This window comes from Triturus cristatus, chromosome 9 (assembly GCF_964204655.1).
Source record: "Triturus cristatus chromosome 9, aTriCri1.1, whole genome shotgun sequence".
NCBI lineage: Eukaryota > Metazoa > Chordata > Amphibia > Caudata > Salamandridae > Triturus > Triturus cristatus.
In genome coordinates this window covers 48,173,007-48,186,438 of record NC_140592.1, presented here as the reverse complement: position 1 = coordinate 48,186,438, position 13,432 = coordinate 48,173,007, and the positions used below count along the sequence as shown (strand labels likewise).

General features: G+C 45.7%; 1 protein-coding gene across 1 annotated transcript in view; it reads right to left on the bottom strand.

Moving 5' to 3' along the window:
• The window catches only part of CELSR3 (cadherin EGF LAG seven-pass G-type receptor 3), a 790,626-nt gene that overhangs the window by 198,361 nt on the left and 578,833 nt on the right, over positions 1-13,432 (bottom strand). Inside the window, exons 15-16 of the mRNA XM_085624365.1 lie at positions 9,184-9,367; positions 6,046-6,147 (exon numbers count right to left, since the gene is read on the bottom strand). Coding sequence (XP_085480491.1) covers positions 6,046-6,147; positions 9,184-9,367 — 286 coding nt within the window. The remainder of the gene's footprint in view (positions 1-6,045; positions 6,148-9,183; positions 9,368-13,432) is intronic.

The following is a 13,432-nucleotide window of genomic DNA, read 5'->3' as shown; positions in this document are numbered from 1 at the left end:
GCTCAGACACTTATGAGACTGCCGGAGGTCTTCAGCAATTGTATATCATCAATGTTAAGACAGAATGACATTTTATGTTAGCTTAACCAGATATTGTGATATAAAAAGAGAGCATGTACTACTCCATGTAACACAGTGAACTTCCAATCTGAATGGAGACATATGTCAAGAAGGCGTCCTTTTCACATAAGGCCGCTGTGAGGGCTATACGTATAATATGCCATTTGGAGAGTATGAATTTCATTAGGAGGCAGTCAGCTCAGCTTGGCATTGTATTGTTTTGCATCAATTCAGTAGCCGTGCCAATAGAAATAGCAGGTCCATACATAGGCAGCCAAAAGCTCAGCAGACAACAAATAGCAAAGCACAGAACACAAAACCAGAGGATTCTGTGAGTGGAGATGCTTCCAGTCACAGTAATGCCATTGATTATCCTCCAATAGGAGTCTGAGGCTTGGAAAAGTGCTGGTAGAGACAAGCAGGAAGCAAGGCAGCAGCTTCAAGGTTCACCCACAGCAGGTGTGCAGCAAAATAACATCAACAACATGCAAGAACACACACATCAACCATATTGACCAGCAGCCTCATTCTCAGTAAGAACAGTTAGGTGCAGGAATACTTCCTTTCCCTGGCTACCAGGTGTTAAACCTCCCTGACAAATGTTACAATCCTGAAAATGGGTGCAAGGAATCTCCAGACACAAACATGGCGGTCGTGCTTGGCATGGGTTTGATAGGCCTGTTCCAGTCTTGGTTTATGGCTGGTTTATTCACTTTCAAATACCGAGGCTCAGACCTCTCAAGTGAAAGAAACAGATAATAACTCCTTCCTACCTTTATTGTGCTAGCTACCACCACCATGCTGTCATTTTGTGGTGCTGAACTAAGTAAACACAACCCCTCTCAATGTATTAATCTATGCATGATGACAGACCGATTGAGTCTGTCAGGTTTAACACTATGAGTACTGGCAAACAGATGCGAGCAATGAGCACTTAGGTCATGTGCTCACTCACTATACCCACCAAACCTGGCGTCACGCATGCAATGAGGCGGGTGCACCTCATTCTGCCACCCAATCTCAAACCATGAAACCTTGGGGTTGGGGGGGACAGAAGTGGCCATGGAGTCTGGGAGTACGAATGCGCACCTTTCACAGCACGCGGACTCTAGCAAACACGCAGGAGCAAGGGTGGAAATCTAATGGCGTCAGATCAGAAAACATCTGATAAACAAGTTTTAGGGATAGAAAGGTTTGCCCCTCAGGCATGATAATGATGGGAAAAATAAGAATAGTCATTCTTTTTATTATCATCACTATTATCGTCATTATTAGGTTCACTTAGTGGCACAGTTTTGCAGTTTCTTCGAGCTGTACTTTACTCAACTTCTCAACCTTGGAATGAGTGGACAGACAAAAGAATGTGTAAGATAACTTACAGCAATGTTGGTGCCTCTCCCTAAAAAACAGGAATGGACACAGCACTCTGGGACCTATGAGAACACCCCGCTCCCCTTTAATGGGATGGTCACGCAACCTCTCATCAAAACTACCATACTTTTTATGGCTCAGTACTGATTTATCTCAGTAGAGGCAGACAAACGTTTAGTTGGAGAGAGAGAGCACTTCTAAACATGGCTGATGTACTATTAAAATGAAAATACGCTACTCGGTGGTCTGCTATACTGTGAATGGGAAAGAACCAATCCTTCTCCGTACATGTGAGATACATTCAGTGGGACAGGACAAGCATTTCTCAGCAGGAGCATCAGACGCCTAATAGACACATGCATATGTTGCCCGATTGGTTAAGTAAGACCACTCCTAAATAGATGTAGAACTGCGTTCGTCCCTGCCATTAGCATCTCACGTATATACATTTATATTGTATAGCTTGGTATGTCGCTATCAGAAGTTGCTGTGCTCAACACACGTCAGGGTTAGCCTTCAAATGCAAACTTCGACTGCCTTTGATATCGCTAGCAGTGATGTTTTTGATGGTGACAAAGAGGGGCAGTGGTAAGCTATGGGCTCTAGTTCACAGGGGGAAAACTGAAGCAACCATCTTGTCATGACATTACAGTAAGTTTATTGCCATTAGTTCAATATTAATATCTTCAATAACTTTGACAAGGCTAGCGATAGTAACAACAATACTATTACTCGGTCTGTCGATCCACAAAGGACAGTACACAGTAAAGATAGGAAGAAAAGAAAGGTCAGCCCATACAGAAAAGAAGAAAATGAGAGGAAAGGATGTGAGAGTTCTTCATTGGTGGAACTATGGCAGTTGAGTGTTTTAATGGTAATTGTCACGAGGGTCCAAGTCTCCACTTTTGTAGATGTGCATACGTTGGTTTAATGCACATTTTAAGCACGTGTCTATTACAAGAGGCCTATGGCGGTGATGGGGAGGTGGGAGGTTGCAAGGTATTACAGTTCAATGCTCTAACTGGGCTAAAGAAGAGGACCCTGGTGGAAACTTCAAATGTGGATGCCTGTCTCCAAGGCTTGTCTCCCAATTGGGATTCCGTGGGACGCTGTCGTCCTGAGGAGTGTGGTATGGCTGGAGGTGCCTCCTTGCATTTGCCAAGGCCACTTGAAACAGGTGGGGGGCACCTTGAATTTTGACAATGCTGCAAGATGTTTTCTGTATCTGTAGTGCAGTGGACATGCCCTCATGCTCTAACCTGGGTAAAATGCTAAAAGTGCACGTATGTGTGAATAGCCTGGGTCGAATCTTCTGGGTTGACCATCAGCAAAGATTGAAACCCTGGCTCACCTCTCAAGGTGTTACTCACAAAACAACAGAAGCAAACTCAAAGGAGAAGGCAGGGTTAGGCGATGTTAGTCAAAAAGCCGTAGATCACAACTCAGAAGGACATTACTTCATTCTGCAATGCCAATGCATAAGGTCAAAAGGTGTATTTCCCATCTTGATTCTGGACAGTCGCACAGCAAGAATTTTACAAAGACTGCACATAAAGAAACATCCTTCACCCTGGTATTAATAATGCAGTTAATATTCTTCAAAGCACACAGGGTTAAGGTGGAAGGAAACATTGGGTTGGAAGTGTATCAGGCAGGGAAGCAGGTGATGAAAAGCCACAAAAAGCAGCCTTTATAAACACAGCATAAGGTGCAAAGAGACAACCCGGATTCCTTACCTGTGCCGCGTACACCTGCACAGTAAGAGAAGAGAGGCAAACAGACAAAATAGGAAAGAGGAAAAGAATGAACACTATTAAGATTGATGCCAAATGAGTTGGTCCTTAAAATCCTGGGGTCCTTTTTCAACAGCATAATGCTTTTTCTGCACCTTTATCAGCCCAGCTGCATCTTCGCTTACTATCAGCTGCTCAGCATCCACATCATACAACTACCTCAAGATCTACCAAGACAACTACTGTTGCCCTGGTATTCTGCAAACAAGGCTCTCAAACAGCCTCTTGTTATGTTCCTTTTACTTCTTATAAACCTCACCCTATTCAACATACCTTGATCTGCCTCCGTCACCGCATTTAGACATCAGGCATGTTGGCTCTTAGAGCACAGCATACCACCTACAAATTCCTAATGCTCCGTTACACATCTGCGTATGTTGTCTTGTCCCTGGACTACACAATTCCCTTACACCCCATTCTATATCTTGCAATCACAAACCTAGCACCTCACCACACGAAATGTCATTGCCCACTCTGCATTTATGCACATTCCCCTTGTGGCAAACACATGCACGCACACAGGTATGTCCCTCCAAGTCATATCGTCTGTAGACCATCCAAGCAACTCTGAAACACCTCAAGCTCCCCTTCCAGCGCCATATAGAGCCATAATGGATATGGACCTTGTCACTCATTGTGCATAAGGTCTATTCTATTCCAACGGAGGGTAGGGGGTGTCCGTGCCACCTAGGGGCAAGACCGGAAAATGTTTATCAAAGTTTTTTTGCAGGTGGTACCATTCATGTGTGAGCATGGAACTGTGTCTATTCTACCTTCATCTGCATGGGTCAGCAATCTCACCACTTCTGTGTCTTGAAGGAGCCTAATGGTATGAAGGGTTGCTGTCACAAATGTAGGAGGAAGGAAGGTATTGGGTACAGGAGAGAGGCTACTAGCTGGGAGAAAGAAAGTAGCTATAAATGTAAATTCAACCTACATCCAACAGCCTCCTATTCACAAATATGTCTAGAATCCACTGCAAGATACAAAAGAAAGGGAGGCGGAGAAAGGGTGCAGTGGACTTTTAACTACTTATGCAAGTAAGTTTCTTAAAATTCCTGGGGTGAATTCTGCATCACGATGGGATGATGAACATAGAGCATAGCCTTTGCAGAATGTTTGTTGTGTGGCCCACATAATACCCTGCATATCTAAAAGGGGTCTTAGTTCTAGTGAAATAAGAACAAACATTCAAACAAGGGGAGACCCTTGTAAGATTCAGAAAAGAGATGGTCCATTTAGCAAAGGCAACATTTGAAAGAGCTTGTTTGGATTCTGTTCTGATAGAAACCAAGAGCGTGCCTGCCACTTATAATGTACAAGAACTCCCCGATGTAGAAAGGGGGTGGTGTGGACAATGACTGGGCAATAGATCACCTCCGTGAGATTCAGCAGATCCCTCCTGAACAAAGGGGGGCAGTTCTGAGTACTGTATGAGTGCAACAGTGTGTTGTCTAGCATCGCAACGGGCTTGCAGTTCACTTATGCAGCGTGCAGATGTAATGAAAGCAGGCTATGTCATAACCATCCATTAGTTTGAAAGGATTGTGCATTAAGCATGCTAAAATATGGTTGATATCTCACTTAGTAACACCACTTATCAGTGACGCAATAGGTAAGTTTATCACTGATTTAATAGGTAAGTCAGATGCTGCTTGAAGGCATCGTTGGAAGGGGAATTTAATTCAACTGACTTATTCCTGCATGATCGTAACCAACCCAGCCGTCTTTCGACTGTTACCAAGAAGATCTCAGTAGTAGGCTCTAAGCTTGCTATGGGATGTTTTCAGCTACATGGCACCATCATCTCAGATGTCCCAGGACAAACCATCACTGGTTTGTACCAGCAAGGGTGACTGATTCCCCCAAACGAAGCAAAGGTTTCCCTTCTGCCAATTGAGGAAACACATCAAATGTGCCTTCAGCTCAGATAGTAAAAGCACTTGCACCTGGCCAGGGAGAAGGGTCTTGGTTTGTATTTGTATTTAGAAGACTAAGGGCGCCACTGATGTGTGTGATACATCCGTTTGAGGTGGACAAACGTCAGTGAAAATACCTCATACTGAATGTTTAGTCACCATGACTTAAGATGTGTTTCTTTGTCCTAAGACGGTTTGTTTTATTCCTCAGGTTTCTTGTTCTCTGCTGCTGTTCTTTAAAGTGTCCATGACACAACTTCCCAGACTCACCAGATGTATATTTACACTTCAATGAGAAATGGAATCTGTGATACATGTCTCTGGCATCATTAAAGGAAATTAACAAAATGGACACTGCACTTTCATAAATAGAGAGAGGCCTTGCTTGTGGTATCCAATCACGTGGGAATGGACAAGGCACAGCAGCCCCACAAATACTCCACATGTTCCCAAGACTTTCAATTTTCCCCTTTATTCATGAAGAAGGCAGCCGGTAGGCGCATTTATCCACCATGCTGTCTGAAATGTTGAAGGCAGAAGCCCTTCTCCACTCCCAAACATCTATGCACCAATGCAACTTCACATTGTGATGAAATAAAATTCTGAATTATTCTTCACATATACAAAAATAACAACACCAACATGACCTATGACAGAATCATAGAATACTTTGGCATTCAAACAGGGTGCCCCACAAATGTCTTAGAGGCCACCAATACTACTATATTAGAAAAAGAAACTAGTGCTATTGGCTGTCTCACTGGGGCAATGAACTCAGGGAGCTGTTCCACTCCTCAGAGGCACAGAAGGATGAAACTGGTTAGTCCCCTCACAGATATTACCAGGTACCATCCTGGATTGTGTCATTGGCTGTGCTATTCCACATCTTCAAAAGAACTTACCTAAGGAGCCTTTAGGGCAAGGCACAGCCGCAGGGAGACCAAACTTGACTCTTGGCCACCACACGCCAGCTCTCAAAATTTTAGGACATCCATCATAGATCACTATGGGGAGAGAAAGCAGACGGGATTAAACCATCAGAAGTTGACAGATTTTTATCAATGTATAGGTCAATGTAAACTGGGTACTGTTCAAGTGGGGCAGCATGGAGTCCTATGCCCTACCACATGTGGCAGTGGCAAGTGGGTGAGCAGAAATGTGGGACTCTTGTGTGTGTACTGGGCCACTCTTTTGCTTTACAACAACGCTGTGTTTGTGCGATGCCAGTGTGTAAATGATGCTAGATTGAGAGTACTGGAAAATAAAACACTCTTGGGCTGCAGACAAGCAAAGTCCTCACTCTGCCCTCCTAGCGCACTTCAGTCGAGGACAGAGAAACATTTTGAAGGATGTGAGATAATACCTTTACCTAAATCTATTCTGTTGCTGCACTCTCTGCTGTGACAACGTAAAAGAACTGTAAAGAGGTGGCCATCATGTGCGATGGTGGTTACCACGCAAATGGACAATCGGTAATACTTGTTGGGTGGCATAAGTGTATAAGGTGAATGAAACAGTAGGTGTTAAATTCACTGTACTTACCATGAGTACAAGCTTTCAAAAACTCTACAATAATAAACAAAATCAAAAATGGCAATTCTTTTAACATGTTATGTAAAAGCAATATTACTCCAATAATGAATTTGTAACTGTACAATGCGAAAGCAGAGAGCCATCCTATTCTTTGCAACAGCATTAAGTTCTAGAAATGAAACTCATCTAATACTTGAAGCAAACAGAATGCACAGTGCATGAAAAAAGGCCTGGGATGAACCAAGGGGAGTGACCGCAGTGTGAGAGCACTGAATGAGCTGCAGCTCTTGGTGCCCTCAAGGCTCTGGAATGAGGCACTCAGTGGGCCTGCTGGCCCTAATGTGCTGACAATAGTTATAGGCACAGCAGACCCCGAGTGCCCTACAGCCCTATGTTCAGTGAATATACTGCAGACATCCTGTTTGGGAAGATGGGTCACATAGGAAGCAAAGTGGGGAACTGGAAGAGAGAGTACAGAGGAGGAAAGAAAGAGGGCAGGGGAAAATGGGCCCGAGAGGAGGAACGGAAGTACAGAGGGGAAGCAGGAGAGGGGCAAAGAGGGGGAATGGAAGTACAGAGGGGAAGCAAGAGAGGGGCACAGAGGGGTAATGGAAGAATAGAGAGGAAGCAGGAGAGGAAGCAGGAGAGGAGCACAGAGGGGGAATGGAAGTATAGGGGGGAAGCAGGAGAGGGGCACAAAAGGGGAATGGAAGTATAGAGGAGAAGCAGGAGAGGGGCACAGAGGGGGAATGGAAGTACAGAGGGGTAGCAGGAGAGGGCCACAGAGGGGGGAATGGAAGTACAGAGGAGAAGCAGTAGAGGGGCACAGAGGGGGAATGGGAGTATAGAGGAGAAGCAGGAGAAGGGCCCAGGAGAAGGAATGGGGGTATAGAGGGGAAGCAGGAGAGGCACACAGAGGGGGGAATGGAAGTACAGAGGGGAAGCAGGAGAGGGGCACAAAGGGGGAATGGAAGTATAGAGGGGAAGCAGGAGAGGGGCACAAAGGGGGAATGGAAGTATAGAGGAGAAGCAGGAGAGGGGCACAGAGTGGAAATTGAAGTACAGAGGGGAAGCAGGAAAAGGGCACAGAGTGGGAATGGAAGTATAGAAGGGAAGCAGGAGAGGGGCACAGAGGGAGAATGGAAGCACAGAGGGGAAGCAGGGGAGGGGCAGAGGGGGGAATGGAAGTACAGAGGAGAAGCAGTAGAGGGGCACAGAGGGGGAATAGAAGTACAGAGGGGAAGCAGGAGAGGGGCACATAGGGCGAATGGAAGTATAGAGGGGAAGCAGGAGAGGCACACAGAGGGGGGAATGGAAGTACAGAGGGGAAGCAGGAGAGGGGCATAGAGGGGGTATAGAAGTACAGAGGGGAAGCAGGAGAGGGGCACAGAGGGGGAATGGAAGTACAGATGGGAAGCAAGAGAGGGGCACAGAGTGGGAATTGTAGTATAGAGGGGAAGCAGGAAAAGGGCAAAGAGTGGGAATGGATGTATAGAGGGGAAGCGGGAGAGGGGCACAGAGGGAGAATGGAAGCGCAGAGGGGAAGCAGGGGAGGGGCAGAGGGGGGAATGGAAGTACAGAGGAGAAGCAGTAGAGGGGCACAGAGGGGGAATAGAAGTACAGAGGGGAAGCAGGAGAGGGGCACAGAGGGCGAATGGAAGTATAGAGGGGAAGCAGGAGAGGGGCACAGGGGGGAATGGAAGTACAGAGGGGAAGCAGGAGAGGGGCACAAAGGGGTAATGGAAGTACAGAGGGGGAGCAGGAGAGGAGCACAGAGGGGGAAACGGAAGTACAGAGGGAAGCAGGAGAGGGGCACAGAGGGGGAATGGAAGTACAGAGGGGAAGCAGGAGGGGGAATGGAAGTAAAACTTTGAACAGAAGGAGGTGAACACAAAGGAGGTATGAAAGCAAACTCTGGTTCTTGCACTAGAGGGGCACAAAGGAGGAAGAGAAGTAATGTTTTTAAGTATCAGAGGAAGGCACAGGGCAAACAGGAAAGTAAAAGGTCACAAAAGTAGTAAAAGGAAGGAACGGAAGTAAGGAGATGAGGAAATAAAGACAAAAGAGGAAAAGACAGGATACAGAAAATGAACAGATGTCAAGGTCGGGAGATGGGAGGGCAGTAAAGGATATAAAACTATTGCAAAGTTGATTGCACAGAGGAGAATGTAAGTAAAGGCTGTGAGAGAGGGCACCGGACAATATATAGCAGTAAAGATGATGAAAGCAGAAGAGGAAGATAGGAGGAATTGACATAGAGGCGGGGAAAGTGGCAGGAGGATGAATGATGGAAGTAAAGTTTAGGAGCATGGTAGGCAAAGGATGTAGGTAAAGAGTAGAGATTTTTGTGTCATTCTAATAAATGCTCTTATCATATTTATATTGAATTCTTCATCTCTGAAACGGGGGTGACAGCACCCATATTATACATGAAATATATATTTCCTACCATGTGGTCGATACCAGAACCAAGCCCCATTTTTTCTTTTCCCATCCTCTTAACTCACCTTCACACCCGCTAGGTGTCACCTCTGCAAAAGGACTGTCACAGCTGTTGCACTGTCGACCAATGACACCTGGCCTGCACTGACACTGGCCAGTCTCTTGATCGCATGACCGGGATGATGAGCCAATCGGATAGCAGTCACATGGTAGACACATATCGCTCCCCTTTGGGTGGTAATGAAACTCCTGGGTCAAGAAAGGGATAAGAAAATTTTGTTTGATATAGGAACAAAGTGCATCTCTTTGTCTATAAGGGGCCTAGACTGGCTGCACAATCAAAATACAAATAAAAACATATACCAAGTATTAGTACAGTCAGTACAATACGTAAGGACCAGGGTTCATTTAAATGTTGGCAGGACGGGTGCCACAAACCTGGGCAGTGCTAGTTGGGGCCGGTCTACCATACATAACATTTGACAGGGCTTGCATTTTTTCTCCCTCAAGGCAACTAGTTCCTGCCTCGGTAGTGGAAGCTGTTTTATTCAGAAAAGAACAGTGGAGCAGTACTGTCATGTCATGTAGTCATGATGGACATATCTGCACTTTTTTCTATGTCCAAAGGGACATTCGACACTGGGGAAAAATAATACCTTTGATATGCTGGGAGTTTTCTTCCCACCACTGGGGGAAATTAGTGCAAGTTTCCTGTCCAGGACTACCATGGTGTGATGGTGGACTGGACAGGAATAAAGTCAGCATAAAGGGTACCTGAGATTGCAGTACTGCCCAAAACCAGCTTTCCTCTTCGTAAAGTGTTTTTTACAGAGGGGGCTACTGATATTTAGATAATATGGAAGTAAGCCATTGAGGCTAGACACACACATAAGCCCGACACCTGAGGTTGCATAGGACACAAATAATTTAATTAAGGTTTTCTAAATCTTTCTCTTGAGCTCACATAACATCAAGTTTATTTGAAGAATGCTTTAGAGACTATGAAGAATTTACAAACAACACATGCAAATGTAATGCCTGGTTTAATTGGAAATCTGATTATCCACCCGATGGTCTTCTTTTCAACTGATGCAAAAGCTTAATGCTCTTTTGAAGTCCAGCCGATAGAGCCTCTCCTCTTTCGAGGGGTGAAGCAGGGCAAAAACGTTGAGAAAGTGATGGATTATCCAACATGGTAAAATTGTTGCTTTGATCCGCAGTACCACTTTATCTGGAAAAAGGGTGGTATAGGTTGGCTGCACCAAGAGAGTCTGTAGTTCACTCACGGGTGAAGCCAAAGTCACTGTGACCAGTAACACCATCTTCAGAGTCAGGGTACAAAGCAGACAGCTGTGCATAGGTTCGAAAGGAGTACACATTAGGAAAGGGAGAACCAATTTAAGATCCTACTACGGAATCACAAAGGGTTTAGGAGGAAATAAATGATTAAAAACTTTTAAAACTCTCATCACAATGGATTGATCCAATAAACGTAAAAAGGCAAAAACAGCAAACAGATAACCTTTAATAGTGCACAATGCAAGTCCTTGCTCGGACAGAGATAAGCAAATAATAGGACATTCAACAGTCAGTGGCGTAACGATAATTGAGGGGGCCCCCCTGCAAGGTATGTGGAGGGGCCCCCTCCGGACTCTATCAGGAGCTCCCCAGCCTAAGTGCAGTGCTGAGGGGGGCCCCTGGAGCTTGGGCCCCCCCCCCGCACTGCGGGGGATGCGGGGGCCTGTGTTACGCCCCGGTCAACAGTTTGGTTTGCAAGGGGTCAGTATTGCAGGTGCCACATCAGGCTACAAACTTGTTCCAGCACCTGGAGCAGACAGACTTAGTAGAAGGACAGCTGGCAGCCAGGAGGACAGGTTCGGGAGGAAGAGTGAATGTCGTCAACTGCAGTCACACAATCTCCACACACGGAAGTGGAGATTTTGCAGGCTCAGGTGCAGGAACCTGCTCTGCTGCTGTAACAGGAGGTCCTCTCGAAGCGGCAACTTGATAGGAGGCAGCATGCATTGTATTTAAAAAGTAGGACATCTGGGTTTAAGTTTTACATGTCCTGGTACTGAAAAACTCCCACATTTATTTTTCACTACACTAAGGCCTACCTCTCCCATTGGATAAAATTGGGTTACCGTATCAATTACTATTTTTTGATTGGGAGCAGGTAGAAATGTCATCTTTAAACTCAAATTAATTTTGAAAATTATACATTTTCCTGCCCTAAACATTTTTTGTGACTCTGCCAGTGTCCTGGATTACATGAGTATGAATAGCTATGCTGTTGGGGTTTGGATATTCTTGCCAGACAGTGAGACAAAGGGTACTGAGTGTAGGCAGGATGGACCATCCTGATAGGGGTGCTGGGCGTGGAGCTGTTCCCTGCCCCACTTACAGTTCAAAGGGGTTTGCCTCCATCACACACAAAGGAACGTGACACTAGTTTTATTACCCTGACTTCATGGAACCTTGAGAGGGGAAGGAAAAAACTTTCTAGAACCACAGTTGTGGGGTAGCCTAGAATATTCCCCTACTTCAAAGGCTGGCACGAGGTATAAATATTGGACCCTCAGAGCAACTTTTCAGTAAACTTCAGGACCTGTGGAAGACTTCAGACGGACTGCCCACCCCCTCCCCACAGAGAACTGCCCTACTGCCTGAGACCTACCTTGTTCCCCAGAGGACTGCTCTGCCGCTTGAGGTCTGCTTTGCTCCCCAGAGGACTGCCCTACTGCTTGAAGCCTATCTTGCTGCTTGGACCCAGGACTACCAGAGTGACTCCAAGGGCTAGTTGGCTAGCTTCTTCTGTGAGCTACAGGGGCATAACAAGCTCCAAAGACATTAAACCCTGTACCTGGCCTGTGCTGGAGTGAGTCCTAATCCTCGCAAGTGGTGTCCCCCAAGTCATGGACCCTTGGAAGTGCTGTTAGAGGTGCTGCTCCTGCTTAACCCTAAACGTTGGGGCTTGAAAAAGTTTCACCAAAAAGTTCCAGAGGACCTGACTTCTTGGTAGCTCCTGCTATGTTCTTCTCCACAGCAGCAAATTCTGTTCAGCAGGACCTCTGAGTGTCGGTATCTGGCTTCGTGGAGCCTTTTTCGGCTGCAGCTTGCAGCTTCGTCCTGTTGGAGGTTTTCAACTTCCAAAAAGTTGTTTATGTCGGAAGGTAAAAATCTTCACTGGGCTTCATGGCGCAGCCTCCCCATCAACGACGACGAACTCCTTGGCCTGGAAATCCGACTTCTCCCACACAGAGCTTTTTCCAGTCAATGTCGACAGCTTCACAGAGACCTTGTTTAGTGCTCCTCGGCCATGATGACTCCTCCTCGGACACGGCCTGTGGCCTTGCCCCGCTGAGCTCTACCTTCCCCTGGACTTTTCTTCCAAATTTCTTACAAGTCCAAAGGTAATCCAAGAATGGGCCTAATCCACCTCTTGTATCCAACCGGTGTTCTATCACAGTTGGCCTTAACTTCTGACTTTCCCCCGGTATCGAGCTACCAGATACCAGTGGTTGACGCTTTGATCTTTTAGGCACTATATTTCACTAAAACGTAAAAGAAATCATAACTCCTGGTCTACTGATTTTTTGTGTTTTGATGTCATTTTATTCATTAAAGCATTCTCTACTTTTCTTGATTGGTTTGGGATTTTAATGCAGAGGTGTTTTCACTTCATTATTTTTTGTGCGAAAATGGTGGTTCTTGCTTGAGTAGGGTTTTCACCCCTTCAACAAATAACCCAATTTCTTACAGTTGCCAACAAATAACAGGGAATTGGTCCCTATAGCCTCAGAGAGACTCCAGGATGTTCTGCCCATTTGATCATTTTGTGATTTAAGTCCCCATGGACATTTTCCTGTGACATAATGCCTCGATATTGTGTGTTCTAGCCAGTATAGTGCCTGAAATAGCTATATCACTGGGCGATACTACATAAAGGTGCTATTTCACCCACAGACAAGTGTTAGACTCTACTCTTTTGGGGAACTCCCAAAACGTAGAGGAGTTTGACTATTATCCACCCACAGGGTCTAGGGAGGCTGACATCTGAAAGCAGCTAACTGGTGGGCACAGGTATTTTTATTGTACCCATGGGACATACATCCTCTGACCCTCTGTGGGTTGGATGGGGCCCTTTACCGAGACACACTCAATCTAGCCAAAGACATTCCAGCTTCTTTTTCCTAGGAGTAGTGCCTCATAGACCACATGTGTATTTCAGCCCTGTCTGATGTTTTTGGTGTAATCTACATTCAGGATGAAGCCCTGCATAGTAACAAAACTGATACAAGCATGTTTGACTTA